A 24747-nucleotide genomic window follows, 5' to 3' on the forward strand; every position below is an offset into this window, starting at 1 on the left:
TGGGGGTCCGGTTTCTTTGGAATCACTGGACACAATGGAAACACATCCCAGACAGGATGCCTATTCATCAAGGGGCCTCAGCCAAGCAACCCATACATACATGGCACTGCTGATCCCCTAGATCCCAGCAATAGTGGGCTAGCGTAATATACCCTTGTGCCACCAGCTAATGCATATGTGGAGTATAAAGATAAGTCACTACATCTCAACTCTATTAATTACCTGTGTTTTTTTTCTTTTAACTTTCATTTGTCACCCATCTGTATGTAAAATAACCTCTAACCTATGTGTGTTTTTGAGGGATTACTTGTTTTTGAGGAAACTGAAAGCTGAAGGGTTAAATGATCAGTGGAGAATACTGTAACAGACTTGTTTCTTCCTTAAAAATGTCAGATAATAAAAAAAAAAAAAATAATAATTAAAATATGTACAATATGAATAACATAGACAGAAAAAGAAATGTCACACATCTTGGATTTCTGTACTTTTTAATACTCCTGTCATAAAAAATCGACCCTGAAAAAACAAATTTATCTTGTTTAATTAATTTGTCGTTCCCACTTTCCCCCTGTGACGTTTCAGATCTCTGTTATTAGTGTTCGTTTCAATACAGTTAACCAATATAAGTGTTAATGCAGACGAGACGTCTCGTAACTCTGAAGCACCATGTAAAACCAACTTGAGCTGATTTTTTTTTTGCTTGTCCAACATTATTTTTATTAAACGGGGATTAATGACTGTTGACACACATCCACAACTGAGTCATTTACCACCTGGCTATGAATAAAACTGCTGGGTTTGAATCAAAAAAGTCTAGCAAGAAAGTCTAGCATCTTCGGTGACCCACATGACACAGATAAAATCTGACTATTTACACACATCTTTAAAAAAGAAAAAAAAAAATACTATTAAAAAATGGCAATGTCATGATTGTGGAGATTGAAACGAATATTATTTACTTGTGTTTTTTCAACCTCCTATTTTTCTCTATAAAGAAAAATGTTCCCAGAAATATAAACACTGGTATTTTGAAAAGAAAGAATTCTGAAGCTTTTTTAGACCTCACTACATTTGTGACACGTTTTTCAACACACACCGAGTTACTGTTACTTTTTCGCCTTTTAACAAAGAATGAAAGAAAAAGAAAACCGATACAATGTTTTATCTAAACACAAAATAACAACAGTCTACATGTAAAAATATAACTTTTACGTACACGATTTCAAAATAATGGTTTGAGTTTGCATTTGTTGCATAAAATGTACAAACGTCTGTTTCCATAGCCGCACGGCGAGCTGTGCTCTGTCCCATTCGTCCTGCACAGGCCTCCGTGTACTGGTAACCGGACTCACCAGCTGGAGTCACCTAGAGTCACGTCTCTGTCTTTTAGAAATGAGCGCAGGCAGATCCGTCCCAGCGTTCAGAAATCTGCGTCTGCGTCTCTGCATTCATCTCTCCTTTTGAAAACGACACGTTTTTAATATAGCGTATATATTTCTACATTTATATATATTGGTTTTCTGATAGACGTTTCCAGTTTCAGTGCCTCGTGTTGATTTGAGAAAGGAGAAAAAAACACTGAAATAAAAGAAGAAGGAGCCGTGGTCGAATCTCATACGGCTGAGTGCCTGTTTTTTTTTTTTCTTTTTCTTTCTTTTTTTGTTTTTCGGTAAATCAAAACAGACAGATAAAGTCTTAAAAAAGGAGAAGAAAAATGGCATTTTTACACGTACGACCACACGTTTGTACTGAAGACTACAGCGGCTCACAGACAAGCCAATATTCATAAAAAGCAGTAATAAGCTATAATACAATGCCTGATAACAGACGTCTTAATGGAAATGAGCTCTGGGGGAGCGGGACGCATAGGGAAGATCAGGGCGGGACCAAGTGTCGCGCTATGTACAATACTCAAAACGGCATCTGTCCAGGACACGCCTTCTAATTACATATAAGCATACAGTACATTAAATACAGTTTATCCAAAAAATACGTTTTTTTCCTTTTGACTTTTTTTTAAATCCCAGGCTGTAAAACACCTGACTGCATAGACCTAATGACTGACAATTCTCTCTAAGCTTGCATCCTAAAAAATGTTTCTGATAATGTCCTTCTCGCACTGTGTGATGATATGAACTCTAAAAGGCACGTTGGTACAAGTGTAGCGTGTTTATAATTGCATTTGCCGGGGCATAAAATAGGGCAGAACACAGAGAGAGAAAAAAAGAAAGAACAAAAATGAAATAACAGTTAGAGAGAGCAAAACAGTTGAGAGGTCGATTGGGGTGAAAATCATAATCTTGAATGTGGCCGTTTTTGCTATGTTAGGAGAGAAACGAGTATAATCTCAGGTAAAAAGCGAAGCCTTTTCTCTGCAACAGTCGCTGTTCTGATTCATGTAAGATCTGATTCATGTAAGATCTGATTCATGTGCTGGAATGATCGTAGAAGTTTCAAATCTGCGACTTCTCTGAAAGTTTGCTGGTTCAAGAAGTCACTTCCGTTTCCTCACAAATACACAGCAGGATTTATCCACTGCCGTGTATTAAAACAATTATTTTCTTATTGCAAGTTTTTACACCCTTTTCTACATTGAAATTCAACATAGTTGTTGTGGTTAAACTCCCCTCAGGAGGCACATCCGCAGATTTTTCCACAGTATGGAGAAATTGCCCTAACGCGAACAATCCACACACTGATCTTTTGTAACAGCTCCTTCGAACATTTTAGATCATGATATGTTTGAAAAATTCCCCAACCCTTTGCACATACTCAGAAAAAAAAAGAAATAAAAAAAACAAACAGAAAACAAATAATTTTGAAAGGAATGTTAAACAAAAAAAAAGAGGAATTTCATTATTTTTCAGCCAATGCACTTGTAAGGATATAATGCTTACAAAAATAAAGAACAAGACTGATATGAAGAAGAATGACCAAAACGAAATTGAGAAATTTGGTCATCTGATTGATTGATTGATTGATCTGACCGGATCTGATTTTTGTAACAGACTTTCAGGAGAGGAAATGATGTCGTCAAAGGAAGTGGTCAGTCATCATTTTCATAAAGTCTGGCAGCTTTGACCTGAGAGGAGAAAAATAAGAATAAAACTGGATTATTTAAATTATCGAGTCTCTTCTACAAAAAAAAAACAAAAAAAAAAAACAGAAAGGATTTTTTCTTAAATGAAATCTGTTGCTTTCTTTTTTTAGCATCCTATATTGGATTTAAATTTTTAATTTAAGATAATTCAGTCACATATTCATTTACACTGTTATACAGACGTGTACTTTATTGGTCTGGTGCTATCTGCTGGTAGAGCAGTGGAATTGCCTGTCTGTCACTCACATTGGTTTAGGAGATGAAACAAAACTCAAAAATACTTCCCTCAGTATTAATGTGCCAGCTTTGTGTTCATTTATATGTAACGTTGTTTTTGCCCAGGTTTTTGTTTCCTTTACAAAAATGATGTGGATGTTTTGCATCATGTGTTAATTAGTGTGTTTAAATTAGCACTTGTAATGAACTACAATTCACAAGTACATTCTACATTCTGTAAGCTGAGCTAACAGTTCTGTTCATTTGTTTATGATAATCTTACTGTTCTACATAATTACCATGTTTAACATGTTACACTGTTTACAACTGATATGAAATTGAATGTGCTTTATATTTTGATGGGATACTATGAGCTTATAGGTTATCAGTTATACACTGACCAATGAAAGACATGTAAGACATAGATGTTTAAGATATTTTGTGTGTGCTGTAGGACGGGCCTTCAGAAGGTCACAGTTGTGTCTGTGCTTGCTTTTTTAGCATAGTTTATAGTCAACTTTTTAGTGACCTTCCCTAAATGCCAAATCTTGTTGTGAGACCTTGTAAAACTGACAAGGGTCTGACCTTGTAAAACTACACCACCATCATTTCAGGGAACTACGTGGGCTGAGTAAATGTGGTTTGTGTGAGACAGCATATGTTTTTGCAACAGGGTTTGTACTTCTGGGCTAAAGCCTCTTCCAAGCAAGGTAAAGAAGGAAGAGGACAGCCAGCAAAAAATTGGATGGATACACTTAGAGAAATAATGAATAATAATAATAATAATAATAATTCAGCCCGCTCATATTTATTATCAATTCCTCACATATGTGTGTTATTTGTAATACTAATAATAATTAACATTCAGGAACAGGAAAACTTTTGGAATAACCACATTGCAAACACACGGCCAATCTGTTTTTAAAATGTAGCGAGTGTTAAATGAGGTTAAGGATTAAATTAAACTCTATTGTTTTGTTTTTATTGCTATTTACAATGTACTTATAACCAGTTGAGTGAAACACTACGCTAATTTTCTAGCTCTTTTGTTAAATCATAAATCTGGTCTAATGTGGATTTCTTAGTAGGAACGAGCCAAATAAGTGTCAAAGTTAGTGGAAAAACAATTATCTTTTGTTAATCCAAACATTTTAGTTTGTGGAAACGAGTACGTTGGGTTTTTTTTCAGGTTAGTCGGTACATGTGAGCAACAGCGCAACAGCAGATAGGGTGAAATCTAACCATTGTAGGGAGGAGGAGGGTGGCTTTTTACATTTGTCCCATTGGATTGGAGGCGTCGCCCATGCTGTGGTGTGCTCCACTCATCGACAGAGACGGGGCATCCGAAGACCCTTTCTCCTCTTCTCTTCTCTTCAGACAGGCAGCTTTTGGATTCAGGTTCCTCTCTGAGGGAAACAGACACAAACGAATGATTACACAACAGTTATAACGATGGTTATAATAAACTCTGGGTACACATGTGCGTCTCCTCTTTGAATTTTGTGCTGAGAAGACATCTAGTGGCCAGAGGTAAAACTACAAGATTAACACAAAAGCCTAAAGATATGCAATTTGTTGTAAAATTTAAAATTGAACGTTTGTGCTTAGCGTTATAACATTTTTCATTCGCGTAGCGTTCAAGTGCCTCACGTTTACTCATTGATTTGCACTATGAGACGGTCCTGGCAATCCTACGGCAATTCAGTTAGAAATCGGTTAGTCAAAATGTCCAAAATGTCAAAGTCTAAAGAAACAAAAATGACTACCGGGGTAACTGAGTTTGAAAATCTTCCAACCAGTTCTGTAGGCGCAGATGAGAATTTTCGTATTTGAGACGGAGCCTTGCACTGTCGCTGGATGTTCTAGGTTTACACGCATCTATTAAGGTAGGCTATGCTGTGTATTGTAGCTTCCATTTATTCTATCATTCAATTTATGAGTGTAATTGAATGACTGGCGTGAAATGTGGCACTTTTCTGAAATACCAGGTCCGTGAAATTAAGCACATTTTACCCTGAATTTAGTTGGGCCGTAATCATGACATATCATGCCATGTTTTGTAACAAGGCAGTATGTGAACAAAATAAATCCAGATCCTCTGAACACAATTTGGGTAATTTGTTTATCAGGATACTCACACAGTTTTGTTCCCCCCCAGTTCTGGAACACCCTCTGCTGCGTCTGTATTCCTAACCCTTTCAGTAGCTGACCCTCAATCTGGCCACACAAATGTTCAGCGCATTTCACTGGCTAAACCAAAGTGATCAGGTCTAAATGTTTACCTCTGACTTGCTGCTCAAGGCTGAGGATGACGGCGACGGCTTGATGCAGGATGAGAAGTTTGGTCTGTGGTTTATCACTCTTCAGGTGCAGCTGTACCATACGCCCAAGCTCCTTAAACGCCTCGTTTATGTCTCGCACGCGCAGACGCTCTCGCGCATTGTTCGCCATCCTCCTCTCGCGCTCGCGCTCGATCTTCTGCTCTGGAGTCAGGTCCTCATCATCGTTGTTGCTGCAAGTGTATGTGTTATGTAAAATAGTTAGGAAATACTGTAGTACAGTGATCTGGGTGTACTGCAAAAATAATGTAAATTTTTAATAATTAATAGAATTGAATATTTAATTAATATATGTTTAATAAGGAAGCAATGAGAAGATTTTTTCAGGGGTGCAGAGTTGTGGCGATCAGCTCTCTGCTTGGAATTGTTAAACAGAAAGGTATTTAGTAGGCTGCTAATATAAAGCTCACCACTGATTTCTTATTAATGAACAAAAAGACATTAAAGAAAAAAAAACATGGATGGGGATTGTGTGGTGGAGCAGTAAATTACAGTAACCAACTACCTTTGGGATCCATGGTTTGAATCCCCATCGGTCCTATAGGCTGCTTCACCATCTACATGCAGACATGACTGGCTGGATTGGGTGGGTGGGTCTGGGGTGACTGATGCCAGTGATTTCAGGAAAACCAGACTCCCAGTGACCCTAACCAGGATGAAACAGTGGTATAAAATAAAATAATGGGACCTGGCAAGCACCCTGGATGATTCACTTGCCTTTGTTTTTTTGTTTTACTTTCACTTTTACTATTACTGGATTATTATTATGCATTTAAAGCCACACTAATATTGATACTAATAAATTAAATCAAATAAAACAACATTAAACAACAGTTTGACCACAAATAATAATACATCAAAATAGATAGAACATTTAGAACAACTGTCACAGTTTCTCAAACTCTGTCAAATTCACTGTTGGTAAATAAATTCCAGGTGAAAATCTATAAACTCATTTTGGTTGAAAATGTAGAGTTTATCCTGGAAGTGTTTGGGAATGTTTTTTGGGAATTTGACTGTCCTACTCTGCTGTGTGAGAGACAGCTAAAACCCGGCCCAACACCGGGACAAACTGTGATAACACAGAGAGAGAAAGAGAATGTGTGTGGGGGCACATATTTTATTTTCCTGTTTTTAGGAAAAACTGGCTTATTGTCCACAAGACCTGATTTATAATCAATGATTAAAATAACAGTTTGAAGCATCCTAGTAAGGAATTAAAGTACATTCTGATATTTTTCTTATTTTCTTTTAAACTGACACATAAGTCGTGTTTGAGAAATATGATGAAAAAAATAAAAAGTTGTTAAATACTGATTTACAATTCACCACTGTTTGTTTTTATTTCCTTTTTTTCTATTAATTCAATTTTTGTCTGAAGCTGGACTTGTATATTTTGTGTACTTTTGATCCCCATGTATTTATTTTTTTGGTGTGTGTTCCTTCTCCTCCTTCTCCTCCTCCCTATCCACTCCGATCTTCGGGTCTTGTGAATGGCATGTGAATCCAGCGGTGGTAGTTTAGTGGTTAAGGTACTGGACAAGTGATCAGAAGGTCACTGGTTGCAGCCCACCACCACAAAGTTGCCACTTTTGGGGCCATGAGTGCCCATGAGGAAGGTCCTTAACCCACAATTCGTTGCATTGTACTAGGTTAATAATAAGTCGCTTTGGATCATAACGTCTGCTAAATGCTGTAAACGTAAATCCAACCCACATTTTGTCAATGGTTTTTCCTTGACCCAGGCAACACAAACAATGCATAATCTGGTCCAACTGTGATTTACAAGATGTAACATAAAGCCTCCACAAGGGGGTGTTCGCGTACAAGTTTATTTAATTATTATTATTTTTCTTGGCGACCAATTTTTTGTGTCTGTCGACCCCCAGGGTTTAAAAAGCCCTGATGTAACTGAATCCTACACTGAGACTGATGATTATCTAGCTCCTGGCTGGTCTCAATGGCCTGCTGCAACTTGGAACCAACACCCCTCTCTACATTTAAATAGCTTGTTGCTAGTTTTATGCATGATCATGCTTTATAGTTTCATAAATGCGTTTGTAAATGGGCACTCTGGGCTTCTGATCATGCGCCCCTGGGTTTTGAGGTCTTGAATTCTGAGACGCTTTTTTGCATGTTTATTAATTATTTTTAATCATTATCATTGATTGTTTTTATTTTATTGTTTGTATTTGGGTAAGTTATGGTAAAAAGGTCGCTATGGTATTTTGTGTTCAGTTTTATTGGTCATAAAAGGAACCTGACTCTTGTCTGACAATTATAATCTTTACAAATGCTAATACATACACATAGAAATACATTTTGACTTCTCTTTCACTGATGATGTAATTAATTGAGAAACTAACATCTGAAGGTTTTTCTCTCTCTCCGCATTTAGTGGTCTCACAGCACACGGGTCACTTCATCAAAATCCGGTGAAGGAATTAAATGAAGCGAGCGCTGAGCTATAACGATTTCACATGGATCTTACCTCTCTAAAGCTTTTAGCTCCTTGCTGTCCATGTCCTCCTTTTTCCCATCCAGCAGTTTGGCCTCTTGCAAGTTCTCGTCTCCTTCATCCTCCGACTTGATGTCTGAGCTCACTGAAGAGGTGCTCTGTCCTTGCAGGCCGCCGGAGAGTGCTGCCGAGTGGAAAAAAATAGTCATCAGAAATACAGTCACAGTGAAAAGACTGGACAGTATAAATAATGTATGGAATGATGAATGATTCCTTGTAGCTGCTTCCGTTAGGGGTCACCACAGTAGATCATTCGTCTGCATATTTCATATGGTACAGCTTTTACACTGAATGGGTGCAATGATAGGTCCCCTAAATACAAGTACAGCTGAATTTCTTCAAGGGTTGGTAATCAATAAGATCCAGATTTTAATATTTTTGTACCTAGTGCTGCATTTTTTACATTTTTTTAAAACCATGATGCAGTATTCTTTGCTGAGTACATCCAACTGAATCAATATAGCCTACACTATATGGCCAAAAGTATGTAGACACTTATACATTGCCTACATTTGTATATCAAGTGATATAAGGTAAATCAGCAGTCCCTAACCTTTTTTGCACCACGGACCGATTTCATATAAGATATAATTTCACGGACCGGTGGGGGTGGGAGGATTTCAAATAGAATAACTACACTACTCACTAATGATGAGTTTTGAGCTTTTTTTACTGCAACGAGATGCTGCTCCCACCTAGGGGTGATAGGAGACAATAACACCCAAAGTGTTTTGGAAATTTCATTGCTTTTTGCAGCGATCTCTAATTATTTATTCTTTCTGTGCAGTCCGCGGCCCGGTGGTTGGGGACCACTGAGGTAAATGACATGCTTTTAAAATTGTGGCAACAGTTTGGGGAATTACCAGTTCTCTTTCAGCATAAGTTGGCTTTGAAAACAAAGCAAGGTCTATAAAGACATGGATCTAGCGCATTCCCTGTTCCTTTCAATTATTATTGTCAGTTTCGATTCTACTCTATCAAATTGTCAGGCTTTACACGTCCTACAACCAGTATTCCGAGGATAGGCTCAAAACCCGCTGTGGCCTGGACCAGGATTGTGCACATATGGAGCTATTTTATTTCCATGCTTTGATCATACTGTACATGATATAGTTATGTTAATTAGGTTAGACACAATTGAGTCAAGTGAGACAATGAGGGTATGAAAGGGGTTGGGAAAGTGACTAAAGGACAAACAGAGAGACGAAATAAGGGCACAAGAAAGGAGTAGGTGGGCTAGTTTAGTTTCAACCAGCTGCAGTGAGCTGATAGGAACAGGAAAGGCAGCTGTAAAGAACAAACGAGTGATTGGGGAATGAGTGAAAAGTCTGAGTCTCTGTCTCTATCCATAAAGAGCTATAATTGATTTCTGTTCTCCGGGTCATGCCTGGGCGGTTTGATCTGGTTAAGGCTTGCAACTATCAACCAGGCCTTTATTCTCATCCCATGATTCTCTTTGCCGCTAGGAAATGACCTGACTTGGAACTAATGACATCACTAGGAACTAAAAAAGGCATCAAATCTGGGGGGGTAAATTCCTCTCTGGCGCTGAGAGGAGGGAGGATGGACTGTAAGACACAGATGGCAGTGTAGACGTTTAGCATACAGAGAGAGGACACTGTAAACAACTTAATCCTGTATTTTTCTGGAGCTTAGCAAAGAGATACGTAAGTACATTGACGTGCTCCAAAACCTCATATCACCGCTCTGTGTGTGCTCAGCCAATTTGCTCAGCTTCAGAGTAAATGCGAACAGACATGCCATACACACAGATGAGCCGTTTTTCCTCATACATGTAGTCAAAATATGAATTTAATATATGATGTATGAATTTTGTATATCATTTGCACCATAATATCTTTAATTTCAGTTTTTTTAATCTCATTTTCATCAACCGCTTTATTCTGGTTTGGGTCCTGATGGGCCCAGTTCTGCCAGGTAACACTGGATGCAAGGCGGACAACACCATGGACGATGAGCCAATCCATACGCACATACACCAACCAGGCATAACATTATGACCACTGACAGGTGAAGTGAATAACACTTTTTATCTCTTCATCACGGCACCTGTTAGTGGGTGGGATATATTAGACAGCAAGTGAACATTTTATCCTCAAAGTTGTTGTGTTAGAAGCAGGAAAAATGGGCGAGCGTGACGATTTAAACGAGTTTAACAGGGGCCAAATTGTGATGGCTAGACGACTGGGTCAGAGCATCTCCAAAACTGCAGCTCTTGTGGGGTCTTCCCGGACTGCAGTGGTCAGTATCTATCAAAAGTGGTCCAAGGAAGGAACGGTGATAAACCGGCGACAGGGTCATGGGCGGCCAAGGCTCATTGATGCACGTGGGGAGCAAAGGCTGGCCCGTGAGGTCCGATCAAACTGCTGAAGAAGTTAATGCTGGTTCTGATAGAAAGGTGTCAGAATACACAGAGCATCACAGTTGCAGGGCTGTTTTGGCAGCAAAAGGGGGACCAACACAATATTAGGAAGGTGGTCATACTGTTACGCCTGATCGGTGTACACATGGCCAAACATGTCCGTGTAGATGCCCGGCCAGCCGATAGCATCACTGAGATTCGAATTATTGTAAAAGACCACTGTGCGACTCGAGCTCCGCAAACTACATTACATTACATTTTGTACAATAGAATAGCGTGTGCAGACTACAAAAGCCGAATCCCTGACATTTTTGGTCATTTAGAAATCCTAGTTGGACGCATTTTTAGGTCCAAAAAAGGAGGACGTGTCCGGGAAAAATTGGACGTATGGTCACCCTGTTATACAACAAATAAAATTTTTCTATAGCTAATTTAAAGAACCCATGTCCTGACTGAACCTGATGTCGGATCAACACTGTAATAGTTCCCTTACTCCTACTGGGGCGGCACAGTGGCTAAGTGGGTAGCACTGTCGCCTCACAGCAAGAAGGTCCTGGGTTTGATCCCGAGGCGGGGTGGTCTGGGTCCTTTCTGTGTGGAGTTTGCATGTTCTCCCTGTGTCTGCATTGGTTTCCTCCCACAGTCCAAAGACATGAAAGTAAATTGATGAATCTAACTACCGTTTCTGTCATGAATGTAACCAAAGAGTGTAAAACATGACATTAAAATCCAAATAAACAATCAAACCTTACTCCTACTGTGAATGCCCTAAATATGACCTTTATTTAAATATGTGGAATTGCTGCTACCGATCTCATACGTGCCTTAAAATATTTAGCTCTATTTATTTAAAGGAAAAAATTCTATTATACACTATTATAAAGCCAATTATACACAACCACAGGGAGACTGTAACACACACTTACTATTGTATTAATTCCAATAACCTGTTCTCATTACCCTTTATAACAGCCCCCCCCCTCCTTACTTCCATTAGGCAATATATAGATAAAAACAGGTGGATGGAAACGCTGCTTATTAGAGAAATTAATCCAAACAAGACTGTGTGATATTTGTGTCACTCTCGTCTTTGACTAGCTGCTGCGTTTACTTTCATTCTGACTTTTATTTTATAGCAGTTAACACCTCATTAAACACTTGGCTTGAGCAGCTGTGGCCAGAAGCCTTGCCAAAAAGCTGCCATTTTCCTTCTTTCTTTCTTTTTTCGTTCTTTCTTTGTTTTTTCAGAAAAAAAAAATTGTTAAGTTGTTCCAACTCGGTTCAATGTCACGGCTCACTGCTTTGCTCATATACAATCAATCAGTTTAATCATGCTTCAGAGATTTCCAACTCTTTAAATATACGCTGGGTCAAAATGTTGCCGTTTATTTGGTGGATTGGAAACATTTGGCAGGACGTTATAAGAGAGTGAGTGTGTGAATATGTAGCATGTATGTATACTGTAAATGTGGCGGACATGTGTGTCCTCCTTTTGTGTTCACTACATAATTCTCTGGCAACAATGTAAGGAATACATAGAGCTCTACAAAGAAGACGTCAGTCGCCAAGACATTTTTGTTGATCTCAAAATTTTCATTGATTGAAAAAGTCAGACAGGCTCAGTGATTCAATGATTTCTGCAACTTTTCTTTTCCTGCGATTGAATGATCGAAACCTCAGAAACCTTGTTGGAAATCCTATTAAAAACCTATGGGCACTTATGTAAAATTGTTCCCTCACTTTGCGACTATAACAGCCTTCATTCTTCTGGAAAAGCCGTCCACAAGATTTTACAGAGTATGTGGGAATTTGTGCCCATTCAATCAAAAGAGTGTTTGTGATGTCAAGCTCGGCTTGCAATCAGCAATGTTTCAATTCATCCCAAACGTGTTCAGTAGGGTTAAAAGTGGGGTTCACCCACTTGTCAAACAATGTCTTTATGAACCTCGCTGTGCGCATAAGGGAACAGTCATGCTTAAACATTAAAGGCTCTTCCTTAAACTGTTGCCACAGGTTTCATTCATATTATTAATTTTATACAACCGATTTCACTGATACTGTTTTTGACATCCCATGTAGTACAGCAGCATCTTAATCTTAGTAAAACTAAAGGTAACAGTAAAGTGTCCTCAGCTTTAGAAAGTACTGATATAAACAAGGACCACAGAGCAGGAATGCAAGGCAGTTGCAGGGCAGTTGTAGCCTAGTGGTTAAGGTACTGGACTAGTAATCAAAAGGTCGCTGGTTTAGGCCCCACTGCTGCCAGGTTGCCACTGTTGGGCCCCTGAGCAAGGCCATCAACCGTCAATTGCTTGGACAAGACACTGTCACAGTACTGTAAGCCACTTTGGATAAAAAGCGTCTACTAAATGCCAAAATTATAAATTTAAATGTAAATGTAAGACATGATGATAAAACCCACTGGATGATAGATAAGTGTCTACCAGCAGAAATTTGGTATAGATAAATCATTAAAGTTGTGCTGTATACCGGACTCCAAATGAACATCGTCAGAAGTTGTATATACAAACCTGGAATGTTTCCGGAATGTGTGTGTGTGTTCTCACCCCGGTATGGATCAGGCTGGTTGAGCTCTGGTGAAGTGGCAGACTGAACTGGCAGTTGAGGAACGGATACTTGATTGGGCACAATGGAGTGCGCGCTACGCAACCCGACTCCGTCCTCGCGGTGAGACCCGATCTATAGAAAGAGAGAGAGAGAGAGAGAGAGAGAGAGAGAGATTAATTAATACATACAATACTTTGCAAGACTCTAACATGCCATCAAACAAGCCCCAGTTCAAGCTCCACCACTGGCAGGTTGATACTGTTGGGCCCTTGAGAAAGACCCTTAACTCTTAATTGCTTAGATTGTGTACTGTTACAACTGTAAGTCGTTTTGGATAAAAGCATCTGCTAAATGGCAAAAATGCACATCTTGTACACATTCTGCACATTCTGGATGGTGCCGAGCCCACTGCAACCCTGACCGGGATCACGTGGTTAATAAAAATAATACTAGTAAATATTTATACCCTAGGAAAGAATCTCTTTAGATGCACTGCTTTTGGATTGGCTGTTAAATTGACTTGAGGTGCATGCGTTAGAGCAGTTGTAGCTTAGTGGTTAAGGTAGAGGACTAGTAATCAGAAGGTTGTTGGCTCAAGTCCCACCATCGAGCAAAACCCTTAACCCTCAATTGCTTAGATTGTCTACTGTCACAACCGTACGTCGCTTTGGATAAAAGTGTCTGCTAAATGCTTAAATGTACATGTGTTACTCTGCTCATTCTGGGTGGTGCCAAAGCCACTGCAACCCTGACCGGGATCAAATGGTAATAAAAATAATAATAGTAAATATGTAAACCTTTGGTTTACTGCTTTTGGACTGGCTGCTAAATTGACTTGAGGTGCAGGTGTAAGAGCAGTTGTAGCTTAGTGGTTAAGGTACTGGAATAGTAATCAGAAGGTTGTCGGGTCAAGCCCTTAAGCAAGACCCTTGCATACTGTCACAACTGTATGTCACTTTGGATGAAAGCGTCTGCTAAATGCCAAAACTGTAAATGAAAATGTGTTGCCCTGTGCATCCTGTACACAACATGCAGATTCCGGGTGGTGCTGAACCCACTGCAACCCTGACCAGGATCACTTGGTTAATAAAAAGAATAATAAGTATTTATACCTGAGGAAAGAATATGTACACCCCTGCAACCTCTGACAAATATAAAACACATAGTTAAGTGTGTGCAGGGTGTGAGTGTAAGACTTAATCCCGTCCTACAGGGGGCGCCCTGCTGCTGTGCTGTGGGAGACGCGCTCGCACAAACACACCCACGTCGGTGACAAACACACACAGAGGAAGCTGCTCAGGCAGGTAAAATCCAAAGTGATGTCCCACGATGCCGAGAAGCGCTTCACGTCCATCTGTCCTCCATCATGGCCGCCAACACAACTGACAATTATCTTAATGCCCATATGCTTAATTGTGGGCTTTCTAATTCCCTCGACACCTTCATCTGATCCAGCAGGAATTGTGATTTGGCACACACTCTTTTTCTTTTCCCCCTCTTTTGCTTTTTTGTTTTTTGTTGCACTAGATCTGCCATCTCTCTCTCTCTCTCGCTCGCTCGCTCATGCTGTAATTCCTGTTAAGCCTTTGACAGTGAAACTCTGGGATGTCACTGGCTCCATGCAAATATCAGAAAATGTCGCCGGCTTTGCAGGGAATAAAATGGAGAGAGCGCGAGTTAAAGCCGTGTTCGCTCTCTCCGAGTCGGTGTTTGTTTTTTAACCCCTCCATTCTGCTCTTTCATCATACCCAAAGCCCCAAATGGAAAATGGCATTCTTCTGGCTGCAGAGTCGAGCACTTGGCATACATATTTAATAAAGTGTTTTATATTTAAAAAGTGAAGTAATTGAGGATGGGATGAGAGAGGCGCTCTCCCACTGCAGCCCCCTGTCATATGTGCCACTATTCATCCCCAGCAAAAAAGAGAAATATGCGTGAGAGAGAGAGACAGAGAGAGAGAGAGAGAGAGAGAGTAAGAGAGTCTAATTCAGAACCTTGCTTTAGCGTTTCTATGCACTTATGCAATATTAAGAAATATTAACCTACAGTGGCACGGTGGTGCAGTGGCTAGTGCTGTCACCTTACAGCAAGAAGGGCCCGGGTTCCATTCCCTTGTAAGTCAGGGTGGCCAAAAGTCCAAAAACATGCAGTCAGGCCAATTGTAATTACTACAAATTGCCCTAAGTGTGTCTGTGTGTGTGTCTGTGTGTGTTTCTGCCCTGTAATAGATTGGTGACCTGTCCGAGGTGTTTCCTGCCTGTGTTTTGCCCTATAAATTGGACCCATCTGTGACCCTGACCAGAATAAATTGGTAGTAAAACAGACAGTAAATGAATGAATGATGTTCTTATGTTATGCAATACAAATGTTTCCAGTATCACTGGCTGCCACACAAGCATTTTAACCCATTTCTGTATTTTAGGTTAATCAAAAATAACTATAGATTAACATGTGCAAACATTTTATAGTTTGTTTATTAATTTATAATTATAATTTATCAATTTTTTACTTATTATTATTATTACTATTGCTATTAAGTCAATTCCAACTCGTGGTGACCATATGGATGTTTCTCAAGAACATCCTGCGTACTCTTTGGGGTCTTCAGGCTTCTTAATGACTCTTTCATTGTTCCTCTAATTGTAACCAGTCGTCTCGTTGTTGGGTGTCCTCTTACTTTTTTATTTCAACTCTTCCAAACACAATTGCCTTTTTCAATAAACTGAAATAAACTTTTTTTATCACAATGTGACCAAAATGAAAGAGCTACAGTTTGGTTATCTTGGCCTCGAACGAGAGGTTTAAGTTTGATTTGGTTGATGATCTGTTGGACTCTCTTCTTTTCCATCCAAGGTACTTTTACAAGTCATCGCCATCACCAAAGTAAAAAGCAATATATATATATATATTTCTGTTGTATCTGTTTTTCTTAAATTTTTTTTAATGTCAGATACAAAGCAATCACACTTGACCTAAAATCAGGAATACATACTTTAAAAAACTTCAGCTTACTTGCAAGAAGATAAAAACATGTCATTAAAATAAAAACATATTTAACCCTGATGTGAGGTGCGGTATTGCTGATCTCACTGATTGCTGACTGGACTTATTCTGTATTTATTTAGCTAGTGTTTTGTTATGACTGACAATATGATTAATATTTACCAGCTACAAAACATTAGATGGAACCACCACATTTAAATAAATAACGTTAGATATACAGTATTAGATATACTATTTACATGTATGTAGTGGCTATACTGCATACTTACACATTGTCAGGGCAGTTGTAGCCTAGTGGTTTAAGTACTGGACTAGTAATCAAATGGTTGCTGGTTCAAGCCCCACCACTGCCAGGTTGCTGCTGTTGGGCCTTTGAGCAAGACCCTTAACCCATAATTGCTTAGACAATATACTGTCAGAGTATTGTAAGTTGCTTTGGATCAAAGCGAAATGTAAATGTTGTCAAAGCCTTGTCATGACTCTTAAAAAATAAAAAGTCATTATTACATTAAATACTTGGAAAATGAAATAATTTAAAATATTTAAAAAAATAAGACGTGAAATGTACCAGTTTGATTGGATGTATAAATGACACGGGGACACGGGGAGAACATGCAAACTCCACACAGAAAGGACCCGGACCGCTCCACCTGGGGATCGAACCCAGGACCTTCTTGCTGTGAGGCGACAGTGCTACCCACTGAGCCGCCCCAGTTTTTAGGTAATTTAAATACTTGGAAAATTAAATAATTTTAATTATTTAAAAAAATAAGACTACAAAATCAATATAAATAAGTGAAATATACCAGTTTGATTGTATGTATACATGATAGGCAGAAATGCCTAAAATTAATTTTTATTTTGATGCATTAAAATTGTGTTAATATAAATGAGTTAATGTTGAACAATGAGATGTTTATCATGCACTTTTGTTATTTTAAAAATAATACTTCACATTTGTAATGCACACACATCATGTCAGTCCAGTTTTTAGATTACATTATTATTTTCTAAGTTAAAATTAGTATAAATGAGTAAAATTAGTTCTTTACAGTGGATTGCATTGCAACATCCAATCCTGCACCCCTTCCCCCTTAACTATTGTTACCTATAAATAACCTGTTACAATCACAAACAAGTTCAGTTACACACAAGTGTATTCCGGTCACTCATTAGATGACCTGGTGTTTCCATAACAAAAATAAGGAACAAATTATGTTTTTGTCACATACACAGTTAGTCCATTTTAATTCAAGTCAAGTAATTATTATTATTGCATCAAACCCCCTCAGAACCTCGTCTCTGCACCCCCCTTCCTTTAGTGGTTATTCCTGAATGCTCAGATTTGAGCTGATGCGTGTGTTTAGTTTAGAAACGCTAGTGATTCGTGCAGGAAAATGATGCGTACGCGATAGGAATTTGAGGCTGTCGATCCTTCACTTCCCCCCAGCTGAGCTAATTAGCAGTTAGCCATGGCCTCCGTGGGCTGAAATGATCACACACCAGCGAGCACTTTCACACACCGCCGTCTGGGTGTGTGAAGGGAGAGATGGAAAACAGGCCTCTCACTGACAGCACCTTTCAGTGCGCGCACACACACCCACACGCACTCTGTAGGTGTGATAGGAGAGCTCTTGCATTTTTTGAGTTGTTTGGGTAGAAGTGGAGTGGCATGGTGGTGTAGTGGGTAGTGCTGTCACCTTACAGCAAAAAAAGGGCCTGGGTTCGATTCCCTGCAAACCTAAAATGAGTGGCCAATGGGCGGTACGGTGACACACTGGGTATTGCTGTCGCTTTACAGAAAAGAAGGGCCTGGGTTCGATTCCTTTCTGTGTGAACTTTGAACATTCTCACGTGGGTTTCTCCCAGGTGCTCCCGTTTCCTCCCACGAGTCCAAAGACATGCAGTGTCCCCCGTGTGCCCCGTGATGGACTAGGGATCTGTATGAGTTGTTTTCTACCTCTCGCTGACTGAACCTGACCCACCGTGACCCTGATGAGGATAAAGCGGTGGTAAACAGACAATGAATAAATGATTTAATAAGTGGCTCTCAAGGACTTCTGGTCAAGGCCAGCTGTGGCATCAGGATTCCAACTCTCAATCTTCCAAGAAGAGGTTGACTAACAAAATTCTTGTGTGTGTATATGTGTGTGTGTGTATATGTGTGTGTGTGTGTGTGTGTTTGTTTCTGACTGCCCCTGTGCTGGAGGCGGTGGGAGTATGTTTTCTGCCATCTCTCAGTGTGTTTCACATTCCAGCTGTGCCCGGCTCTGTGCATAGCATTCCCATGATTTCATAAAAACACTGCAGATCCCTTTCACACTCACACACACACGCACACACTCATTTCTGTGCTTCACAGCTGTTAATGTGCTTATCTCTCAAGGCAGAAAGAAATGCAGCCAGTGGAAAGATGACTACTAGATCCGGCAAGGGCAATGAGAGCAGGAAAAAGTGGGAGACACAGGCTAACATCTGGGCAAAGGTGAACAGAAGGAGGGGACTGACTCTTTTAATTAATTTTCCTAATGTACACTGGTAAACACAGGAATACACTGGACAGGGCACTGTCTGTTTTACCACAACGTTATCCTATTTAGGGTCACAGCGGGTCCAATTTACTGGACGAAAGGTAGGAAACACCCTGCAAAATCCACACAGTAAGGTCCCAGACCACTCCACATGGGAATCAAACCCAGGACCTTCTTGCTGTGAACCAACAGTGCTACCCACCTAGCCACCCAGACAGTTAGCTTAATAGCCCAGTTAGCAGCTCCTAAAAGTTCTGTTCTCACCCATATCCTTTGGTGTGTGCAAGATGTTTTTTGTTTCTTTTTTTCTCTTCTTGTTGTTCTTACCTCCCTGAAATGAGTTTTTGCAACTTGGGATGTTTGCTTTGTAGTGTTAAACTTTATATTCATTGTGGAACTATTTTTTGGCGGAAGGTATTGTCAATATTAAAGCATATTTATTATGAAATTCAGGGCTTCTTTGATTAATTTTCTTTCTTTATTTTGTAAAAACTGTTGTATAAAAGCAATAGAACACTCGAGGTCGTGTGTTATAACACACTCCCTCTCGTTTTCTATTGCTATACAGCGCATTCGGCAACATTGAGCATGAGGCTGGAATTCACTCTATACAGGATATTAGAAACATCGCGCTGCACCTGCTACAGCCGTACAAGAACACTCTGCACAGGAGAGCAAATTTCTCACAGGGCGCTGCACATCCGAATAGTCCCTGTAAACCTTAATCCATCACAATGCATTCTCTCTTTACAATAAAATGCTACAATATCATCTGGGCCAGAAGTAAAAATGTGAGTGTGATTCTGGTAATAAGAAAGTAAGAAAAACGGGAAGAAAAAGAGCATGCACGAACATGCAGGTCCTGCTGGCTGCTGGTGAAGTCTTGGCAGTGCCACTGGGCTGGCCGGGCCCCTTAAAAGACACAATATGTGTCTAAGGCATGTGTTCGCTTTCAGTCCTTCTCGGACAGCATTGGTGTACTGCAACCAGTAGAGGTCGCCAAAGCGCACAGGAAATTTAAAAACTGTGAACTGTGACACTGGAATTGGGAATTGTGAAACTGGAACAGTGCAAAAAAGGGGGATAAGGATGTTCATAATTTATTGTACATCTAAAAAGAGCAGAATAAGGTGCAGATGTCTTCTACAGTAAAGTGAATACTAAAAAGAGCCTTCTAAAAAGAGGCAAGTTATTAAAACCGGTGTACATGTATGCATTAAATTGCTCTCAAACTAATTTTGGATAGCTAGTGTTCATCTATAAAGTGGGCAAAAGCAAAATCAATTCTGGATGTATTGTAGACATAGTTAAAATCATAGATCATGGCTAAATTTCTAACTGCTGGTTGATATTATTTATTTAAGTATTTATTTTTTCTATCTTTATGCATTTTCGGGCTACTAACCAGAATACCTCACCCACTTATAAGTTAGATTTTTTCCCCACTCAGCAGACTTTAGTGGCCAATTCGCCTGCAAGGAGACGCCTTCCGACCGGTAGCAGAGCTGAGATTCGAACTTGGGGAATACAGATTTCCAACGCTGATGTGCTACCAGAATATCCTGCTGTGCCACGTGGGCACCAGGCTCATATTATTTATGCCATGCAATTGTGACACAGATCATTTGAAACAAAGGTTGGTTGTCAATCACATTTAAATTGATAAATAAATGAATCAATGAATGAAAAAAAAATAAAAATATACATATAAATACATTATGCATGTGGTGTATATGGTGTGTGTTGTAAATAAATACATGGGTCTAAAAGAGGCGTTATTAAAAAAATAAAGGAAAGAATTTTCCAATGTTTAACATGTGCTAATCCTTCTAAGCCTGCTCATGTATGTGCTTAGTGTATGTGTGTGTGCGTCTACGGCCGAGCTATATCTTGCTTCCCTAAACTGGAAGGAAAATATAAATCTTCTCTGTGCACCCCTCGTTCCTCTTTCTTCATCTCTCCATCATGAGAGCACCTGCTGGTGGATGACCTCAGGGTCTCTAACCATGCAGAGAAACATGAACCAGCTGTTCCTCCAAACAGAGGTGGGGTGTGGAAATACAGTATGAGGAGAAAAGGGAGAGATGAAAAGAGAGAGAGAGGAGAGTAAAACAGTGAAATATTAGTGGGGCAGCTAGAGAGAACGTGTACGATTGAGATACAGTGAGAGAAACTAAAGTGTGTGAATTAAGGTAAGAAGAAAGTAAGAGAGAGAGGAAAAAATGTACTAAAAAATGTGAACAATTTGAGACACACTGGAAATTCTATACAGATGTTTTGAAATGTTGAAGGAAAAAAGTCATCCACCACTAACTGGATCTGTGTGTAAAAGTATTTGCTCCCTATATTTCTCAATGAACCAGCTGAACAAACGTACATTTACATTTTCAGCCTTTAGCAGACGCTTTAATCCAGAGCGATTTACAGAACGGTGACAGTATGCTTTCTAAGCATTTGAGGATTAAGGGCCTTGCTCAAGGGGCCAACAGTGGCAACCTGGACACCTATGGATAAATTGGGAGGATGTAAAATGCATAAAAAAGGAGTAATGCTAGAGTTGTGCAATCAAGCCGAGGTTCAGAAGGACTGAACACTGACCACTGAAGTCGTGCAGTGATGACACCTTTTCCAGAAAAGCTAACAAACAAGCGCAGTGTGAGAGGCCTCCTGCCATAGTGAGTGTTTGTTTGTTTGGTCTATGCAATTCTTTATAAGGTAGTGTAGAAGAATGTGTGTGTGTGTGTGTGTGTGTGTATAAGTGTGTTTCTGCTCTTCTGTGCCCTCCTCAACCACCCTCTCCCTCTCTCTGAAGTCCTTTGTTCTCTCCAGTTGCCGAAAGCTTTATGACCCGTTCGGGAATCAAAAACAAACTTAAATATGGGAGGCATTACCAAAATCTGCCTTGATCTTTTTCTTTCATGTATTATATGCTCTTGGTTTCTCTTCTCCTCTCTCACTTTATATTGGTCTGTTCATTCATCTCTCTATTTTCCACTATTTCATCCACCCTTCCACCTCTTTCTCATTCCCTGGCTCTGATGTAAAGGTGTGTGCGTGTAAAAACAAGCACACTTTATATAACATAAGCAAGCAGATTTAAAAGACTGCTTTTTTATTCATGCATTTTCTGCATACTTTTTCTCCTGATTTTGCATAGTCAGTTGGTCTTCCACTGCTGGGGATCCTGATTGCATCTGAGGACGGTATATTCACCTGCCCCACGCCCCCTCTGACGTGTGCGCAGTCCCTCGACCCTTTCTTTTTCACCTGTGCCTTAGTGGATTCGCACATGAGGCCGGAGAGACACACACCAATCTCCTAACTTGGGTCCGTGCACAGGGTTTAAAGACCCCGCCCACTTATTAGTTCGGTTTAAATGGCCTGAGGCTAACTGTGTTAGCTTAATATGCGAAAACTGCAGTGACGTAATTGGCGTAATCTATAGTAGTGCGTCTAAATAATCTGCCTCATGAGTTCGATGTCTTATTAGAATCCTCTCTACTTAGAGAGCGGCAGTAGGCAAAAAGGCAGCTCACTAGGTCATCATGACACATCATGATCATATTATTGGCCTAAAACAGCAAACCGAATCATTTTCACTAGTGCTCTCAGACTAGTGCTACAAAGACCCTGATACAGGATTTTAGCTTCATCGCCCACCCCAACAAAACACACACACACACACACACACACACACACACACACGCAGTGGCAGCGAGCTCTTACCATGAGTGAATGTCTGTTGGAAGGAAGCAGGCTGGAGCTGTAGCTTGAACCCAGAGCGCCGTTGTGGGTGTGCGAGTGTGAGTGTGAATGCGAGTGTGCGTGCGATGGCGTGATAAGGTTGTGCAGGTCGCCGTGGCCAACCGCGTGCCTTTGAAGAACGTTAATCGCGTCGTCCAGTCTCTCCAGTCGATCCTCTATACGATTCTGCTGCAATGAGACAAAATGAGAGAGAACGTTTCATTTCACAGTTTATTAATATATACTTTTTTTTTTAATATATGAGTATTATTTGTATTATTTACAAAGTAGGGGAAAATAAAAGTTTTTTTGTTTTTTAAATATTTGAAATGCATAAATTCATTTTCCTCACTTTTTTGTACTTTTTGTTAGTTAAAATAAAAACATATTTATAAGCCTGAACACAAATATGTCTAAAAATTAAATTAAAAAATAATAATTTCACTTTCATTTCATTTTGTTTTCCTGTTTTACCACTGCTTTATTTTGGTCCGCTGTGTGTTTGGTTTGTACAGAAGTTTCGGTGCAGTAACAGAAATAACTGCAGTTCTTTTTGGTTTCTCTGTATAACTGTTGTTCCAGTTGCTTTTAGGCCATCCTGCAACTCTTTTTGAGGAAATGCTGGTTTCTTTTGTACCTTCCTTAACATGAGTATGAAAGCTGATTGCAAAATGTTCCACATCTGTCCATGGATGATTTTTTTTTTTACTAGCACTTGGTCTAACAGGGATGTTTAAGCACTATTAAAACCACAGCTCTAATGTTGTATACCCTTCAAAAATACAACTATTAAAGAATGTTACTATTAATAGACTATATGACCAAAAGTATTTGGACATCTGATCATGAGCTTGTTGGACATCCTAATTCAAAAGCAAATTATATCAAATTAGGACCTCTATGTGACCTTTCAGTTATAACAACAGCCTCTCTTTGAATCTGTGCCCATTCGGTCAAAGAGCATTTGTATGCTAAAACAGGAAAGGGCCTTCCCTAAACTGTTGCTGCAAATTTCTTTTATATAACTAATTTATTACACCTGTTAGCAAATGTTGTGGCTTCAACATATGAGTTAAAAAATTAGAAGAGGTTTTCCAATACTTTTGTCCATATAAATGTATTAAAATAATAAGTTGGTTTGAAATAAAAATGGTTTAAATGTAAATTTACGAAATATTATTAAAAAAAATAGCTTTAACTTGAGAATTGTTTGCAGTGTGTCTTACCAGTGAGTGCAGTGGAGGCTCGTAGTTAGGAGATGAAGCTCCTTGACCATTTCTGGACCAAACTGCTGAACTTGCAGCTACAAAGAAAAAGAGAAAAAATATATTATTGCTTTATCTAAAACTACAGTTTAATTGTTCGGAACAAAGAGTAAAAAAGAGAGAAAACAGAGGATAAACAGAGGATAACAGAGCAGACTGGAAGCCAATTGTGCCTGCTAGAGGGTGCCCAGCCGACCGGTAGCAGATCCAAGATTCAAACCCAGAAGCGTGCTTGTAACATCTTTATCAACTTATCTAAGGTCTGCCTCTGATTTACAGCTGTTTCTTGAAAGGAAAGGTGAGCAATATTCATTTTAAGATATTTATAGGAGTTAAAAGTAAAAAGTACTTTCCTCTTTAGAAATAACAGCGGTTGATAAACCCACACGTTTCTCAGTTTCTTTGAGGACAAGAATATGATAACAAAAATGTTGGGTTAGATTTTTTTGAAATCTGTGAGCTGTCCAAAGTGCTGAAATTAATCAAACAAATTGCAGTTTCATGTCTGGAAAAAAAGACGATGCTTTCGAAAACACTGACAAGCGCTACGTGTATTTAAGGTTAGCATGATGCCAAATATACACACAGTTTAATAGTGCATGTTTACCTGTGACCCCAAACAGGGTGAATATTTGTATAGAGTGGTGGAAATAAACCATAAATTGCTCCACAGAATTGCAAGTAACGCTGATAACAACTCTCGCTGGCTACGTGTAAAACATTATCAAAGTGCGAAAATAAGTCGAATATGCATTTGTGTGGAACAACCGTCAAATCCACTCTGAAAGCGTCTACATGTGTTTAAGTTTAGTTGTATGTTTCTTACTGTTTCACTTTTAAACTTGTGTTATAGCTCAAGGTGCTGAGAAATTGTGGGAATCAGCTTTTCCGAGAGAGTCTTTAATGCTTTTCGGTAAAAAGCTTAATGTGGTTTAATGTATTAATAGAACGACACAGGAACACTAAACCTGTCTTAATTATTACTGCTTATAAGTTCTTCCCACTAGTGAAATTCCTCGCTCGTTGTGTTAGTACAATAAGCTTTGTTCACGTTAAGCGTTGTTCGTGCTTCTGGAGTCG

General features: G+C 39.4%; 1 protein-coding gene across 12 annotated transcripts in view; it reads right to left on the reverse strand.

Annotated features, from left to right (window-relative positions):
* Positions 1-2916: 2916 nt before the first annotated feature.
* Positions 2917-24747, reverse strand: part of LOC134330959 (transcription factor 4-like) — a 171355-nt gene continuing 149524 nt past the window's right edge. For 6 of the 12 annotated variants that reach the window (XM_063012270.1, XM_063012267.1, XM_063012266.1 and 3 more), the window contains 8 exons: positions 23629-23705; positions 22385-22591; positions 13124-13256; positions 8147-8297; positions 6161-6301; positions 5599-5828; positions 4590-4722; positions 2917-3082 (listed from right to left, as the gene is read on the reverse strand). In XM_063012270.1, the coding sequence (XP_062868340.1) occupies positions 3034-3082; positions 4590-4722; positions 5599-5828; positions 6161-6301; positions 8147-8297; positions 13124-13256; positions 22385-22591; positions 23629-23705 (1121 nt within the window). In that variant the 3' untranslated portion in view covers positions 2917-3033. Of the gene's footprint in view, positions 3083-4558; positions 4723-5598; positions 5829-5957; positions 6013-6160; positions 6302-8146; positions 8298-13123; positions 13257-22384; positions 22592-23628; positions 23706-24747 lie in introns of those variants that run through there. The other 6 variants (XM_063012274.1, XM_063012273.1, XM_063012268.1 and 3 more) reach the window with 5 other exon arrangements.

This window comes from Trichomycterus rosablanca, chromosome 16, assembly GCF_030014385.1.
Source record: "Trichomycterus rosablanca isolate fTriRos1 chromosome 16, fTriRos1.hap1, whole genome shotgun sequence".
Lineage (NCBI taxonomy): Eukaryota > Metazoa > Chordata > Actinopteri > Siluriformes > Trichomycteridae > Trichomycterus > Trichomycterus rosablanca.